Source organism: Bison bison, unplaced genomic scaffold (genome assembly GCF_000754665.1).
Source record: "Bison bison bison isolate TAMUID 2011002044 unplaced genomic scaffold, Bison_UMD1.0 scf7180017864313, whole genome shotgun sequence".
Classification (NCBI taxonomy): Eukaryota; Metazoa; Chordata; class Mammalia; order Artiodactyla; family Bovidae; genus Bison; species Bison bison.
Genome location: NW_011494885.1, coordinates 2,511,290 through 2,527,259, shown reverse-complemented (window position 1 = coordinate 2,527,259; position 15,970 = coordinate 2,511,290). Strand labels below are relative to the sequence as shown.

General features: G+C 54.5%; 1 protein-coding gene across 4 annotated transcripts in view; it reads left to right on the top strand.

Annotated features, from left to right (window-relative positions):
• Window positions 1-15,970, top strand: part of SYMPK (symplekin) — a 33,495-nt gene that overhangs the window by 12,172 nt on the left and 5,353 nt on the right. For all 4 annotated transcript variants that reach the window (XM_010852627.1, XM_010852625.1, XM_010852624.1 and 1 more), the window contains 13 exons: window positions 1,333-1,487; window positions 3,810-3,960; window positions 5,125-5,329; window positions 6,169-6,319; window positions 7,252-7,487; window positions 8,559-8,640; window positions 8,791-8,904; window positions 10,111-10,258; window positions 11,323-11,483; window positions 12,956-13,064; window positions 13,392-13,492; window positions 14,107-14,197; window positions 15,248-15,349. In XM_010852627.1, the coding sequence (XP_010850929.1) occupies window positions 1,333-1,487; window positions 3,810-3,960; window positions 5,125-5,329; window positions 6,169-6,319; window positions 7,252-7,487; window positions 8,559-8,640; window positions 8,791-8,904; window positions 10,111-10,258; window positions 11,323-11,483; window positions 12,956-13,064; window positions 13,392-13,492; window positions 14,107-14,197; window positions 15,248-15,349 (1,806 nt within the window). The remainder of the gene's footprint in view (window positions 1-1,332; window positions 1,488-3,809; window positions 3,961-5,124; window positions 5,330-6,168; window positions 6,320-7,251; window positions 7,488-8,558; window positions 8,641-8,790; window positions 8,905-10,110; window positions 10,259-11,322; window positions 11,484-12,955; window positions 13,065-13,391; window positions 13,493-14,106; window positions 14,198-15,247; window positions 15,350-15,970) is intronic.

Below are 15,970 nucleotides of genomic sequence, written 5' to 3'. Positions count from 1 at the left end.
AAAAAAAAAAAAAAGAAAGGATGGAATTTTATTTTTGTTTTTTTCATTTTGAAAAATAACTTATTGGGTATGAAGATTGAGGTAGAGATCTGTTTTTCTCCACCTATCCACCTAATTTTTTTTTTCTTTATTTTCGCCGCTCCTTGTGGCATGTGGAATCTTAGCTCCCTGACCAGGGATTGAACCCACAATCCCTGCAGTGGAAGCAGGAAGTCCTAACCACTGGATCTCCAGGGAATTCTGTAAATTTCTGATAGCATTTTTCCAAAAAAACTCACATCAGTGTATGCCACCCCAGCAGTGTGTGAGTGCCAGATACCCCACTGGGTAAACCCTGGGTATAAATGGTATCCTTGGTTTAAATTTGCTTTCTTGCCTGTTTTGGAGTTAGGCTGTGCATTGTTTTACATTTATTAGCTGTTTGCATTTATGTGAAGTACCCGTTCTATTGGGCTGTTCAGCCTTTTGTAATTGAATTGGAGATGCCCTTGGTTAATGCAGGGTATCAGCTCTTTGTTACATGTGTTCCAGACTTGACAAAATTGTGTAACATGTCATATTTTTGCCTTAATCTACTTAAATCATCATTCTATTGAACATTCCAGCTTTTCCACTTTTATAACTACAGCTTCAGGGAACATCTTTGCACACAAAGCTTTTCTCTAAGGTTCATACTAAATTAGTTTTTTCCCTTGAGCTAGAACCTCTGTACTTGTATTCACCCAGCCTGTTCTTGATAGAAGTTGTATGCTGTATCTCTGTACCGTCAGTGTTGCTGTGAATTTGCTGTACATTTTACTTTGGCTGTATCTGTAAGTTTTTAGGGTAGATCCTATAAGTGGAACTGCTGTGTTGAAGAGGTATACACGTTTAAAATTGTGACCTGCTATCAAACTGCCCTTCCCGAAGGCCATGCCAGTTTACACTTCCGCAGTTCACACCCCCACAACAACTGTCACTACTTTTTTTTTTGTCCATCATATAGGCAAATTTGTTGTCTTATTAGGATGTTTTACATTTTCTTGATTCCCTGTGAGGCTGAAGACTATTTCAAAGATAGGTGTTTTTAAACAATAAAGCTCTGTGAGCTTATTAGTTAACCTTTTCGTCTTCTTGGAGCTTAGTGTGATCAGCCAGGCTGGTGTTTCCATTTCTCAGGTGAAGAGAACTGAGGCCTAGAGAGAGGTGGGTAGTTCCCCAGGGTCACGTGGCCACACTGCTCCTGTTTACTGAAGCTGCTTCGGGGCAGGGACCACCAGGGGTACCTGAGAGGAGAGAAGGGCCTGGTGCTCCCTCCAGAGAGCCAGCATCTTGTTGTCTCCTCCATCCCAGAGCCCAACCTGGGGGAAGACGATGAGGACAAGGACTTGGAGCCAGGCCCCTCGGGAACCTCGAAGGCCTCAGCCCAGATCTCAGGCCAGTCAGACACAGACATCACAGCCGAATTCCTCCAGCCTCTGCTGACACCCGACAACGTGGCCAATCTGGTAAGGACGCATAGGGGCCTTCTCCCACAAGGCAGGGAGGAAGGGTCTCCAGTCTTTCCCTGCCTTTCCGCTCCATGCTGCCCACCTTTTGCACATAACATCAGACCTGAAACACTTCTCTTTTCAGGGTTGGGAGGGTGTGGTCCACGGGGCCTTCCTCACCTTGGATGGACCTCTTCTTAGATGATCTTTATTCCTTCAAGAGGTCACTTGTCATACCGCCCACCCCCCAGTCATAGTTCCCCTTCAGGTTTTCTAAGTCTCAATCTAAGACCCACCCACTCTCTCTCCTTTCCTTTGCAGGGAGGGCCTATTAGGTCTATTAACTGGAGCATCAGCCCCATGACTTGTTCATTATGTGGTGTGGGATTGGCATTGGTGGGGTGGGATGACCAGTGTTATTTTTAGATTTTCAAAGATGTCCTGCTCCAAAGTAACAGAACCATTGGTTTGAGTTGATGAGGCAGTTGGAATGGGGGAGGGGCGAGGAGGTGGGAGGGTGGTGGTCCTCACATCAGTCTTCAGGCTGTAGCAGCACTGAGACCTTTTTGTTGGACCCTCCTGGAGAATATCTCTTCCCATGCTCGACGGCAGTCACCATCAGCTTTCCCTTCTGTCTCCCTAGAGGCTCCAAGGGGGTTAGTTGCTGGGCAGTTGGGGCAGCGAGGAGTTTACTCTCCAGCTCACATCTCTTTGGTGAGCTCCAGGCCTGGGTGTCTGGCCACCTGCATCTTTCTCTCCTTGAGTGAAAGGAGACTTAACATGTCAAAACTCAACTTGTGAAATTTCTCCTCCCACTCCAGTATAGGCCCATGGCCCCTCCTGTGTTCTTGGCACACATGCCTCTCGTCCCCACACCAGAAACTTGGAAGTTCAACTCTTTGCCTCCGCCTCCCCCCAGCCCTTCCCCTCTTCCCCAGCCCTGTGACTGACCCCTGCCCTGTCCAGGCCCCGCCCTCTTCCCACAGAGGACCACTTCTTCTGGCTCTGCCTTCTACCCTCCCTGCGGCAGCCAGAGGCATCTTTGTCAAGTACAAGTCATAAAGCTCCCCTGCTCAGATCCCTGCCAGGGCTCTCTGCTTCCTTCCAGATAAAACTTAAATTCAGCTTGCCTTAGGCCCTGTCTGATTTGGCTTCCATCAACTTGTTGTATCTTATCTATCCCCGTCACACTTCAGGAAATTGTCTTTTTCAAATTATTAGCATGTAGTTGTTCACAGGATTCTTTTGCTCTCGTAATACCTGCTGTCTCTGTAGTAACGTGCCATTTTTTTGTCCCTGATACTGTGTCCTTCCTCTTTATTTTGTATATTCTTGCCATAGATTTGCTTGTTTTAAGCCATTTCAAAGAGCTGGCTCTTAAGTTTTTGATCATCTTTCGTAATCTTTTGTTTTATTTCTGCTGTCTTTTTTTCTTTTTTGTTTCTGCTGGCTTGCTTTCTTCCATGTTACTTTCTTTCAATGTTTTTCCCCAAAGGTAAACGCTTGGCTTATTAGTGTTCAGTCTCTGATAGCTCAGTTGGTAAAGAATCCGCCTGCAATGCAGGAGACCCCAGTTCGATTCCTGGGTGGGGAAGATCCCCTGGAGAAGGGAAAGGTCACCCACTCCAGTATTCTGGCCTGGAACAAAAGAGTCAGCCACGACTGAGTGACTGTCACTTCCACTTTTCTTCCAATGTAAGCATTTGAGGGTCTGATTTTCCATTTAAGTACCATTGTAGCTGTATCTTCCATGTTTTATTTCATTATCTTTCTCTTGTCATTATTTAAGAGCATGCATTCAAACTTCCAAGCCTGTAGGGGGTTGAAGTTATCTTTTGTTACCGATTCCTGACAGACGTGGATATGTTGTTCTATTAGGGTACTGATTTTGTGTCTGTTTGTTTTAAATGAATTTCTGTCTCATATTACACTCTGTCGCTGAACCTCCTTCCACTCTCTGGGCAGAGTACCAGCTCTGGTGCCTCTTAGCCTTCTCCCATGCTGTTCCCACACCTAGAATTTCCCCACCCACCTGCCCCCACCGCTGCAAGGCCTCACTCTCTGTCAGTCTGCTTCCGGCCTACCTCTCAGTTCCCAGCCTACATGCCACCGCCCGGAGGAGCCAGAGCAGTCCTTGGCCTTCCTGGGGTGACGCCCCCTTTCCCTCTCTCATATGCCACCCACACTGCATCAGTACTCGTTTTCTCTCTCACTTGCACAAGAATCTGTGCTCCATGAGAGGCGGCCCAGGCCTGTCCGCATCACTGCCATTCTGCCAGCAGTGTGTGGAACCAGTGTCCATTGGGTCAGTAAGTAAGGAAGGTTCCTGGCATCTTGCAGGTCCTCATCAGCATGGTGTACCTGCCCGAGGCCATGCCCGCCTCCTTCCAAGCGATCTACACCCCAGTGGAGTCAGCAGGCACCGAAGCCCAGATCAAGCACCTGGCTCGGCTCATGGCCACGCAGATGACGGCCGCAGGACTGGGGCCAGGTGAGTGCCGCAGGGAGCTGACCAGGGCCGGGGTTGGCACTGTGGCCACTGGGCTCTCCTTACTGGGAGAGCGCCTCCTTGTCAAAGTGCAAATGGAAAACCATGTGAAATCTTAGGTGTCAGTAGTCACAGGTCCCATAGATAGAGTGAGTGCTCAATATTTTCAGGCCCTGGGCTTTGAAGTCCAGCAGACCTGGGTTTGAGGTCTGAGAGGACCCAGACTACCTCAGCCACTTAGTAACTGTGTCTTTGATCAAGTTACTTAACCTCTCCAAGCCTCGTGTGGGTTCCCATTCTCAAAGTGCTGCTGAGGTATAAATTATGTACAGTGAAACTCATGGCTCAAAGTGTAGAGCGTAGTGGATATTCACAAAGTGAACACGCCAGTGTAAGCACTACCCAGGTGGAGAAGGACTGTCACCAGCATTCTGGAAAGTTCCTTCTTGCTCCTTTCCAGTAGAGACTCAGTGCATCCCCTGTCCCCACTCTTGTCTTCATAGGTGAGTTGTTTTAGTTATGAACTTCATATCAGTGGGATCATAGCCTCTGGCTTACTATAAACTCAGCATGTTTTTGAAGTTCATCCATGCTGCTGTATAAACCAAGTGTTTATTTTTTATTGCTCATTAGCCTTCCTTTATGTGAACAGGCCCCCATTTGTTTATCCACACTCCTCTGTTGACAGACCTGTGGGCTCTTTATACAGTTTTTGGCTGTTATGAGTAAAGCTGCTGTGCCCTCATTTGTGTTGAGTTTATACGAAGCAGTGGAATTGTTGGGTCTTGATTTGGGGCATGTTCAGTGCTGTTTGAAACTGCTCATCAGCTTTCTAAAGTGGCGATACCTGGTATCACTCCAACCAAAAGACAATGACGTTTCTTGTTTGAACCTCAATCGTTTTATTGCAAAGTAGGGATGAAAAATATTCCTGCTCCAGAAAAGCATTTTGCAGAATTTTTTTTTTTCCTAATTTTTTGCTTTTTTGGCCATGCCACAGAGCTTGCAGGATCCTCATTCCCCAACCAGGGATCCAACCCATGCTTTACAGATTGAAATGAATTTCGGGTATGCAAGGCTTAGAGTGGAACCTGGCCCACAGGAGGTCCTTGGGTGGGAGCAGGTGGTTCTGACACACCAAGAGCCCGTTTGCTGCCTTCCCCTCAGGCGTGGAGCAGACCAAGCAGTGCAAGGAGGAGCCCAAGGAGGAGAAGGTGGTGAAGCCAGAGAGCGTTCTGATCAAGCGGCGCCTGCCAGCCCAGGGCCAGGCCATCTCGGTAGTGGGCTCCCTGAGCTCCATGTCCTCCCTGGAGGAGGAGGCGCCCCAGGCCAAGAGGAGGCCGGAGCCCATTATCCCCGTCACGCAGCCCCGGTGAGTCCCCTGACAGGTGCTGGTGCAGGAAACTGGGGCCTGGTTTTGGTGTGTATGTGACAGACGAAGGCAGATAAACAGAGATCGGTCTGGGCCAGGATCTCAGATTCCAGGGTCAGTGCCGTAACCACTGAACCTTATCTGCTGTTTTCTTGTATATAAAACTACTGTCTTATATCTAAAATGGGGCTGATCGTATCTCTCTGTCTTTGAGGATAAGAGAGAATTAAATGAGTTCACAGTGCTGGTTAGAGGATTAAATCAGATGGCTCTTGGGTGGACAGTGATGATGAGGTAAAAAGCACTTAGCGTGGTTTCTAGCACGTAGGAAGTGCTCCTGGTTGTTCCCATCATTGTCCCCATCATCACCTGTCTTACAGACCACAGAATCCAGCCTCTCCCTGCCCTGTCCCCAACCCAGGCTCGCCAGCAGGCCCTGATCTGCTGCCCCTCCAGGCTCTCTGTTCGCCTTGCTCCCTCCTCCTGTCACACCAACCTCTTGGTCGGCAAAGCATGTCCCCACTTGGAGGCCTTTGCACTCCCTGTTCCCTCTGCCTAGAGAGCTCATCCCCAGACACTTGTGGGTCTGATTCCCTCACTTCATTCAGGTCTCACGTTGTTATCCGTTGCCTGCTCCTTATAGCAGCCTCCCCTCAGATACCATGTACCAAATCAGAATAGCATCCTTTGCCTTCTCATTGCCCTGCAGTGCCTCGGGGTCACGGGGGAGTTGGAGGGACAGTGTGGGGTTGTCTCTGTCTGTATGGCCTGGGGTGGGGCCCGGGTTCCAGAAAGGACGTTCGGAGTCACCAAGTCCCTGTCCCTACTCTCGCACATAGGCTGGCGGGTGCTGGCGGGCGCAAGAAAATCTTCCGCCTAAGTGACGTGCTGAAGCCCCTGACGGACGCGCAGGTTGAGGCCATGAAGCTGGGCGCTGTGAAGCGGATCCTGCGGGCCGAGAAGGCCGTGGCCTGCAGCGGGGCCGCCCAGGTGTGCCCCCGTCCTCCCAGTGCCTCCTCCCAGCCCCTCTCTCCAAGAGCCTGCCGCACGTCCCAGCGGAGAGACGGACCTCCGGGTTAACCCTCCCTGGCTCCAGACCCCAGCACTGCCGCTCACCGGCCGCTTCTCCCAGCCTCACTCTGACCTCCCATAAGGCAGATATGATAGCAGCAGCTCCTCACAGGCAACGTGGAAGAAGATGTGTGGACACGCGTGCTCTGTCCCCCAGCGCGGTGGCTGCAAGGAAGAGCCGCCTGCACGTGGGCTCTCAGGGTGCTTGCTCTTGCTGCGGTTCACAGCATTCTTGTTCTTTCGCCGCAGACACACTCACACACCCACACCTGCTTTAATTCTGATTCTGCTGCTTGCTGGGATTGCAGCCTCAGTCAAGTGGCTGTTTCCCCAATTTTTGAAGTTTAGTTTTAGTTAACCAAATAGTATATGAACATATGCTTTCTGTTCAAATTATTTCCAGGCCATAAAGGGACCATAAGTCTTCTTTGGCCCCCATCTGCGAGCCATCCCCCTAACAGAAGCAACCAACAAACACACTCGGGGAGTCCTTCAGGATCATTTTCTGTAAACTCAAGATAATACTCCTAAAAATTTAGATATTTATATTTTAGATGCACTTTAGATACAGTGTAGCTATTTGTAATTTTATGTATCTATGATTTAGATATTACTCCTAGAAATTCTAGCTATTACTCCTAGTTTTATTGTTATTGTTTTCTCCCTTTGCAGTTTTTTTCTTCATATAAAGGAGACCTCCTGAAAATACGGTTCTTAGGTTTTCCTTCCTCACTTAATACCGGGTCTGCGCTGGCTCCCTGAGGCTGGGCGGGAGCAGAAGCAGGACACAGTGAGGGGTGCCCGGCGTTGCCCGCCCCCCACGCCGACACAGATCCTCACTCCCATTTCAGGTGCGCATAAAGATCCTGGCCAGCCTGGTGACGCAGTTCGACTCGGGCCTGAAGGCCGAGGTCCTGTCCTTCATCCTGGAGGACGTCCGGGCCCGCCTGGACCTGGCCTTCGCCTGGCTCTACCAGGAGTACAACGCCTACCTCGCAGCTGGCGTCAAGGGCGCCCTGGACAAGTATGAGGACTGCCTCATCCGCCTGCTCTCCGGCCTGCAGGAGAAGCCGGACCAGAAGGACGGGTGAGGGGGCAGCCCTGCACCCGCCGTCCTCAGGGGTCCCCTGTCCGTGTCCTGCCTTTGCTTTCTGGGCTCTGAGCAGCTCTTCTCAGCACCGAGTGGGTCCTCCACGCGCCCGCCCCGAGCCGCCGCCTCTCCCCGCCCTCCCCACACACAGAACAGGTCTCTGCAGTGTCACTTTGTCCCCGGCTCTGCTGCTTGCCCTCTGACCGAGCTGCGTCACTCACCTCTGGGCCTCCGTTTTCTCCCGTGATGTGTGATGACAGTGCCTGCTTCAGAGGCCTGTTCTGGGGGTCAACTTCTTGCCATCCCCATCTCTTGCCTGAATTGGTTCTGTAGCTTCCTCCTTGTTCTTGACCTCTAGCGTATCCATTCTCCAGCAGCACAGGTGACATTTGATAATGTAAAGCCTCTTATTTCCCCACTAAAAACCTTCTACTGTCCTCAAGATAAAATGTGACGTCCTAAAAAAAAAAAAAAAAAAAAAAGTGATGTCCTTAATAGGCCTTGTGAGATCTTGTATAATCTAGTCGCCACCAACCCTCTCGAGCCTCTTTTTGGCCTCTCTGCTTTTCCCTGCCCACCCCCCACCCCCTGCCCCGACTTCAGCCGCGCCAGCCTTCAGTCCTGTGTTCTCACACATGCCAAGCTTGGCACTTCTCTGTTCTCTACCTGGGGTCCTCTCCACCTACTCCTTGCATGGCCAGCTCTTTCTTATCTACCAGCATTGACTAAAGCATCTCAAAGCAGCCTTTGATGGTCACCGTGTCTGAAATACAACACCCTTCCCAACTCCCCTCCATCATTCCCTCCCATTGCTGTTTTGAACAAGCTAGGAATCCCCATTGGACAAAACTGAGTTTCAGAGAGGCAGTCTCTGCCCATGTCGCCAGTCCATCCCCAGGCAGCATTTGAACCCTACTCTGTTGCTTCTAGAGCTCTGTAGCTCTGTCTGCAGGGGGTTGAGCGAGTGCTCTGTGAGGGGTCCTGCCAGCTCTGAGCTACAGTCAGCAGGAGGGGGAAGCCCAGGGGCCTCTCCTTTGCAGCTGTACCCCGTCCCCCCCACCCCGGCAGGATCTTCACCAAGGTTGTGCTGGAGGCGCCGCTGATCACCGAGAGTGCCCTGGAGGTGATCCGCAAGTATTGCGAGGACGAGGTGAGGATGGGCGCGGCTGGGGCCATGCTCGCTGCAGCCTGGGGTGGCGTCGGGGGTTCTGTGAGGGACGTGATCTGACTGAGACAAGGGAGACACCCCAGAGACACACTGCGGTGCCCTGAGCTCTGGCTCCCTTCCTTCTTGCCACAGAGTCGCACCTACCTGGGCATGTCCACTCTCCGAGACCTGATCTTCAAGCGCCCATCCCGCCAGTTCCAGTACCTGCATGTCCTGCTAGACCTCAGCTCCCACGAGAAGGACAAGGTGACCCCTCACCCCTGCTCTGTGCTGGGCTACACTCAGCCCATCCTCTGTCCCGAGTAACCAGCCCCATCTTTTCCACATGGCCCTGAAGGTTTCTGGGCCAGCTGCCCTTCTTGTGACAACTTGGTGGTGGTGGCTTTTCCACTTTTGATGGCACGAGGCTGCTTAGAATGTACATAGACAACCCCCCCGCCCCCGCTCCCCCCGCCCAGGATGGCAGTCCATTTCGCTCTTACTCCGCCCATGTTGGTGCACCCCCTCTTAAGGCCTGGTGCTGTGCTGGGACCTGGGGGGGGCACTGACCAGGAGGGGAGCCATTGTGACCACACAGTGTGTTCAGTGCCTGGAGTAGAGTTGGGTGTGCAGCCAGGGAAGGGAAGCGGTCTAAGGAAGACTTCTGGAGGAGGAGTGGTGTGAGCCAAGACCTGCGCTGAGTGGACGAGTGTGCCCTGCACAGAGGGTCAGCGTGTGATTGAGAGGCTCTCGGTCCGTCCCTGTTCCTGCCTGCTGCCAGCTCCTTCCTGACATCTCATGGCCATTCGCTCAGCAAGCCCTCCCTGCTGGCTTGGCTCCGTGGTACTGTTGGGGACAAAGCGGTGCCCAAGACCGGGCCCTGTTCACAAGGCCCCCAGCAGGGGATGTCTGAGTGAAACAGGATCTAGCCAGTGACAGGCATGCCAGCAGTGGGAACCTTTTGTGCCAAGTCTTAGAGCTGGGGAGAATGTGGTCACTTTAAAAAAAAGTGAGGGCTTCCTTGGTGGCTCAGACAGTAAAGTGTCTGCAATGAGGGAGACCTGAGTTTGATCCCTGGGTCGAGAAGATCCCCTGGAGAAGGAAATGGCAACCCACTCCAGTACTCTTGCTTGGAAGATCCCATGGACGGAGGAGCCTGGTAGGCTGTAGCCCATGAGGTCGCAAAGAGTCGGACACAACTGAGCGACTTCACTTTTTCGAGCGACTAAGGAAAGCTGCTTCCAGTTGGAGTGTAGCAAGCAAGACAAGAATGAACGATAAGAGACGGGATGGGGCAGGTAGACGGTGGGGTGGTACAGGGCCTTGGGTTGGGCCAGAAGCCTCTCTCCCAAGCTGGTAACCAGCCTTGGGCACGGCAACTCAGCCCCGCCGGGCCTCTCTCAGACCTCGGCTTGTTTCACACCAATGCCGCCAAGCTCAGAGCGGCCGTCCTCCCCCGACCCCACTCCTCAGGTGCGTTCCCAGGCCTTGCTGTTCATCAAGCGCATGTACGAAAAGGAGCAGCTGCGAGAGTACGTGGAGAAGTTTGCCCTCAACTACCTGCAGCTCTTGGTCCACCCCAACCCGCCGTCGGTGCTGTTTGGAGCTGACAAGGACACAGGTTTGGCGCAGGTTCTCCAGAGGTGCAGTGAGCTGAGGGATGGCCCGCTGGGGGAGACAGCCAGACAGCAAGAGCTGGAACGCGCTCAGGTGGCGAAAGCAGGAGCCTGTGGGAACCCAGAACGGGTGCCTGGCCCAGCCTGAGGGGTCAGGGAGAGTGTCCTGAAAGAGGGCGCAGCTGGGCTGGAAGCCGAGGACCAGGAGAATGAGCCAGTGATGGGACTCCAGGAAGGGCCAGGCAGGTTCTTTGCAGACCATTCCCTTAGCAGAGCTCTGGGTCCTCTGGCATTGCAGACCGGGAGACCCAGGCCCCCAGGGAAGGGCCCATTAACCTGGAAGGTTCTGGCTATGGCAGAAAGCAAGGGGCTTCTAGGAGCACAGGAGCCCCAGTGCAGCTTGGGTGCCGGGCCAGCTTCCCAGGAGGTGTGCTGGCTCTATGACCCTGAGGTGGTGCAGAAAGAGGAACTGGAGGGCTTCCCTAGTGGTCTAGTAGTTATGACCGCATGCTGCTAATGCAGGGATCACAGGTTCGATCCCTAGTTGGAGAACTAAGATCCTGCCACACAGTGAGGTTAAAAATAAAAAAGAGTTGGGCGCCGGGTTCCAGGCAACAGAGTAGCACGTGCACAGGCTCCAAAGTGGGGGCCCCAAGGGACCGTCAGAAGGAGGCTGTGAGCCCAGCACACACCCCCAGAGGCAGGGCAGCCCTGAACAGGAGCTGTCAGGGAGAGCAAGGCCAGGCGTCCCCTGAGGGTCCCGGATGGTGGTGAGAGCGCTGAGGAGGGGAGGGGCAGGGCCAGATGTGCTCTTGGGAAGATCCGTCTGGGTTGGTGGTCAGAGGAGACCAGATGGGAATGTAGGGCAGAGACTTCTAGAAGGGGAGCAGGTCTGGTTGCACCTCATTTCCCAAAGGACTGGCTTCCTTCCCTGGGACAGTTTGCTTCCCAGGCCCAGCTCCCAGTCCCTTCTGTGCCTACTGCCCCCCAAGAAGAGCCAGGTGCTGGGCAGGGGCGAGGGGGAGTGGGGTCCATCTGATCTTCACCCCCTGCACCCCTGCCCTCTTAGAGGTGGCCGCACCCTGGACCGAGGAGACGGTGAAGCAGTGCCTGTACCTCTACCTGGCTCTCCTACCTCAGAACCACAAGCTGATCCACGAGCTGGCGGCCGTGTACACGGAGGCCATCGCTGACATCAAGAGGACAGTGCTGAGGGTCATCGAGCAGCCGGTGAGGCCCCTGGCCCGAATACCAACTCCAGCCCCGCACCTGCCCCTCCCCTGGATGTCCTTCCCCTGCTGAGTGCTGAGGCTATGGGTCATCACCCCCCGACCCCCCACTTCCATCCACTCCTGAGAAGACAGCAGGGTAGCCCTGTAGTTAAGAGCTTCCAGTCGGACAGACCTCAGTTCACATTCCATCTCTCCCCTTCTCACTGCGTGACCTTGCACCCTTCAGTTAAAACCAAGCAAATAATTCAGACCAGCAAGCTTGTTAGAGTGATTGATTCTGTGACCTCTTGCCTGTGAATACCTGTATCCCTGTTGTCATGTATGAGCCGTCCCTCCCCTGCCTTGCTGACAGGAATCTTTACTTGTCGTGGCCCGAGTCCCTCCTGCTCCTCTCTGGAGCCACAGGGTCACACACAAGAGAAGCAATGCAGTTACAGGCTGGCCTGTGAAATTCAGAATGTCTGTTCTTCCCTTCTGTCGCCAGATTTGAAACTGCTCTTCTCTATCTCTGTTCCTGACATTTTATTACTGAGAATTCCACCATAAACCAAAGGAGAAAATGTGGCAGGTTAATTCCCACATACCTGCCTCCCAGAGTCAATGGGGTCCTTACCTGTAACGTGGGGGTAGTGATCTGGTTGTGAGGAGGAAGCAGATTCTTCTCCTCATTGTCACGGTGAGCCCAAGGGACTGTGAGCTCCTTGAGGGCAATGACTGTCAGCTCCACTTGCAGTTGGGCAGAGGAAGGGACGAGCCCTTGATGCCTGGCCCTCCTCCGCTCCCTGTGTTCGGTGCCCGTGGAGGGGATAGGGGGAGGCTGCAGACGCAGCAACAGGTTGAGCCCTGATCTGAGCCAGCAGCAAAGCTGGCACCTGGGTGGTCACAGGGAGGTGGGCAGGGGTCACTTGTGCCTGCAAAAGCAAAAAAAGTCTTCACCAAGGAATTGAAGAATAGCTTGGGCATCAAAGGTCAGGTTGAGTCCCAGAGGCCAGGCCTGGCCTGCCTGGTGGGAGGGCAGCATGATAAGAGTGCAGGAAGGCGCTGCAGGAGCCTGTGTGTGTATGAGGTCGGGTAGAAGAGACCTGGACACTTCTGGCAGCCCTGCCCACCTTCCCCAGATTTCCCCCACTTCTCTGAAGCCTGACACCCATTCTTTTCTCTCTCTGCTTTATTGAGATACCACTGATCACAACATTATCTTAGCTTAAGGTCTACAAGATAGTGATTTGATACATGTATATATTGTGAAATGATTATGATCATAAGTTTAATTAACATCCATTACCTCAAAGAATTATTGCTTTTCTTCTAACGATGAGAATATTTGAGATCCGCCCTCTCTTGCCAGTTCCTCCTCCAGAGTCCCAGTGTCCCGCCAGCTGCCTGGTCTCTGATGCCTCCCCAGCTCTGCCCCTGGGCCTGCATCCCCTCACACTGCCCAACGTCTCCTCTCTCATCTCTCGCCTGTAGATCCGGGGGATGGGCATGAACTCGCCAGAGCTGCTCCTGCTGGTGGAGAACTGTCCCAAGGGGGCGGAGACACTGGTCACACGTTGTCTGCACAGCCTCACGGACAAAGGTGCCTCCCGGGACCCCATCTTTCTTCCTTCTCTCCTGTCCAGGCCCTCCCCATTTGCCTTCTCAGGACCTGGGGATCAGAGCCACTGGGTCCCGAGACGCTTGGCCCTCTTGTGAGTCTCTCCCCATCCTTGGGCCTCAATTTCTCCGTGCGCAAGGGTGCACTGCTAAAATGCATTTGAGAAACCGAGGGCCAGGGATTTCTGCTCTGAAGTGGAGCAGTCCCTCCCCGCCCCTGCCACACACCCACCACCATTCGTTTCTCCTCCTCAATGTCCACCCCACCACCCCAAGCCCCTGAGCCTCCTGCTTATTCCTCCGCCTGCAGTGCCCCCGTCCCCAGAGCTGGTAAAGCGGGTCAGGGATCTCTACCACAAGCGACTGCCAGACGTCCGCTTCCTCATCCCAGTGCTCAATGGGCTGGAGAAGGTACGGAGCTGCACACCTGGATGCCCCCACCCATGGGGACATGCCTGGCAGGGCGGGGAGGAGGGAGGCTCCCGGGCACCCTCATCAGATGCTGTGAGCACAGTCTGGGTCTTGTCTGGGTCAGTCTCAATTTGGCAAGCCCCGCCCCTCTCTGAGCCTCAGCTTCTTCCTGTTGTGAGTGAATATCCCAGTTATCCACCACCACGCGCCCTCCTCCCCTCCCGCCCCACCCTGTACACACGATCCTCCTGAGAACAGAGTGGAGCCACAGAAGCAGGGCAGGGGACACCTCCCCTTGAGCGTGTGCTTCCCCTGCCCTGGTCTTGTTCCTCCCAGGCTATGGGACCTCGCGTGAACCTCCATCTTCTCTTGTAGGAGGAGCCATCAAGCCGGCCCAGGGGCTCACCTGGGGGTGATGAGGCTGGGGCTGGGTTAGACCAGTGAGCTGGGAAAGCTAAACCTTGAGGGACCAAAGAGAGGAGAGAGGGAAGGCACTGGGGGGCTAGGTGAGGCCAGAGCTTGCCCCTCACCGCCCCAGGGTGAGCAGTGGGCAGGCTTCTCTGGAGTGGGCAGGGGATGCATCTGACCTGCCCTCCTCTGCCTTGCCCTTGTAGAAGGAAGTGATCCAGGCCCTGCCAAAGCTCATCAAGCTTAACCCCATCGTGGTGAAAGAGGTCTTCAATCGCCTGCTGGGCACCCAGCACGGTAGGTGATGTGCTCGCCTCCCCACCAGGGGCCAGCTCAACCCTGGCCCTCGTTTCCCTCCCCAACAGCTCCCCCAGGAGACCCCACCTCAGGTGCAGGAAGGAGGAAGAGGTCCCAGAGGTGAGAGCTGGGGGAGGGATGCCACCACCTTTTGGTGGGGGGTGTTCATCTTGCTCTCTGAGGCTGCCATTCAGGCTTGGTGACATCTCGACATCTGTCCCAAAGCTCCTGGGCCACCCTCCCATGATACTTGGGTGATGGTTTCATCCACATTGGGGACAAAACTGTGGGACTGAGGGCTGACTCTCTATAAGCATTTTCCCTTCCAGGACCTCAAACACGGGCCCCATCCCTGCCCTACCTCAGGTCTTGCCTGAACCCCTCTGGCTGTGGGTGAGGGGCCTTTTGTTCGAGTTTGGACTCGCCCTGGTCCAAAAGAAAGAAAACTTTCAACCTAGACAGACTACCAGATGGCATAGGGTAGATTCCTCAGCCCTCACCCCAGGGGCTGGAGCTAGGGAGGGTGGAAGCTCTCTGTTCCGCACATGACTTGGCGACTCAAAACACGCGCGCGAGTGTCTGGGACCCTCGACACCCCACCAGAAGAGTGCCGTCTCCCCCAGCCTCGTGCCCTGTGGCGTTCAGCCCGAGCGCTGTGTGCAGGTCTGTTGCCTGGCCCCCTCTTGTCCCTTCTAGCAGGCGCCCCTGTGCCTCTCTGCTGTGCTGGGGACCTGGGATGAGCTCGTCCACTCCCTGCCCTTGTGGGTGCACAGCCTGGGCCGGGACGGGAGAGTGGTTGAGTCACAGGCGAGGTGCTGGGGGCCCAGTGCAGGCCTGAAGGCCTCTGGTTGGAATGGTCACCAGCCGCGGCCTCACTGGGGCACCTCCTGGTGCTCTCAGTCTCTCCTCCTGCCACTCCAGCCCTCTCTACCCCTAATCCCAGAGGGCGCCTTGTCTTTCTCTGCCGCTCCCCCAGTCTAGGGGGGCTTGGACCTGTCTCTCAGGCCTCCATACTGTCTCCTCCTCCTCCCCCCGTTCCCCATGCTGCAGGTGAAGGGAACTCAGCCCTGTCCCCCCTGAACCCTGGAGAGCTGCTCATCGCCTTACACAACATTGACTCGGCAAAGTGTGACATGAAGTCCATCATCAAAGGTGAGGCACACCCCCCGCCCCGCCCCGACCCCCTCTTCAGTGGCCTGGCCATTGTGGACCCGGGGAAGAACCTTGGACTGGAGTCGGCCCCCTGTGGAATCAGCCAAGTCGGAGACTGTGCCCACCGCAGCCCCGTCTAAGAGCTCCGGACGCCAGCCTCGCTCCTTTCCATCCCTCCTCCTCTCCTCCTCTCCTTCCTTCCTCCCCTGCCCCATCTAAGGAACTGATGCACCCCCTGTACACCAGCACAGAGCGTTCCTCAGGAAGGGTGGGGAGCCCTCCTCCCCAGCCCCCAGGGGCCTGAGGAGTGACCAACAGGAGAGCTGAGCCTGGAGAGCGGCCCGAGGCAGTAGGTGACAACCTGGCCGGCCCCCCACAGTGAGCAGTTCCCTAATGACAGCCTGTCTGTTCACCTAGCACTTAGTCTGGGCTGCGCTTTCCCAAGCGCCTCAGAGGCCCACCCGCCCAGCCACACCACTCTGTTCCTGGTAAGTATGCTGACTTCCGTTTTGTAGTCGGAGTGGAGGTTCCAGAGAGGTTAAGTAACTTGCTCAGGGCCACCCAGAAGCTAAGTGGTGTAGTGGACAAAACAGAATCGGAAGTTGGGAGACCCGAGCCCGA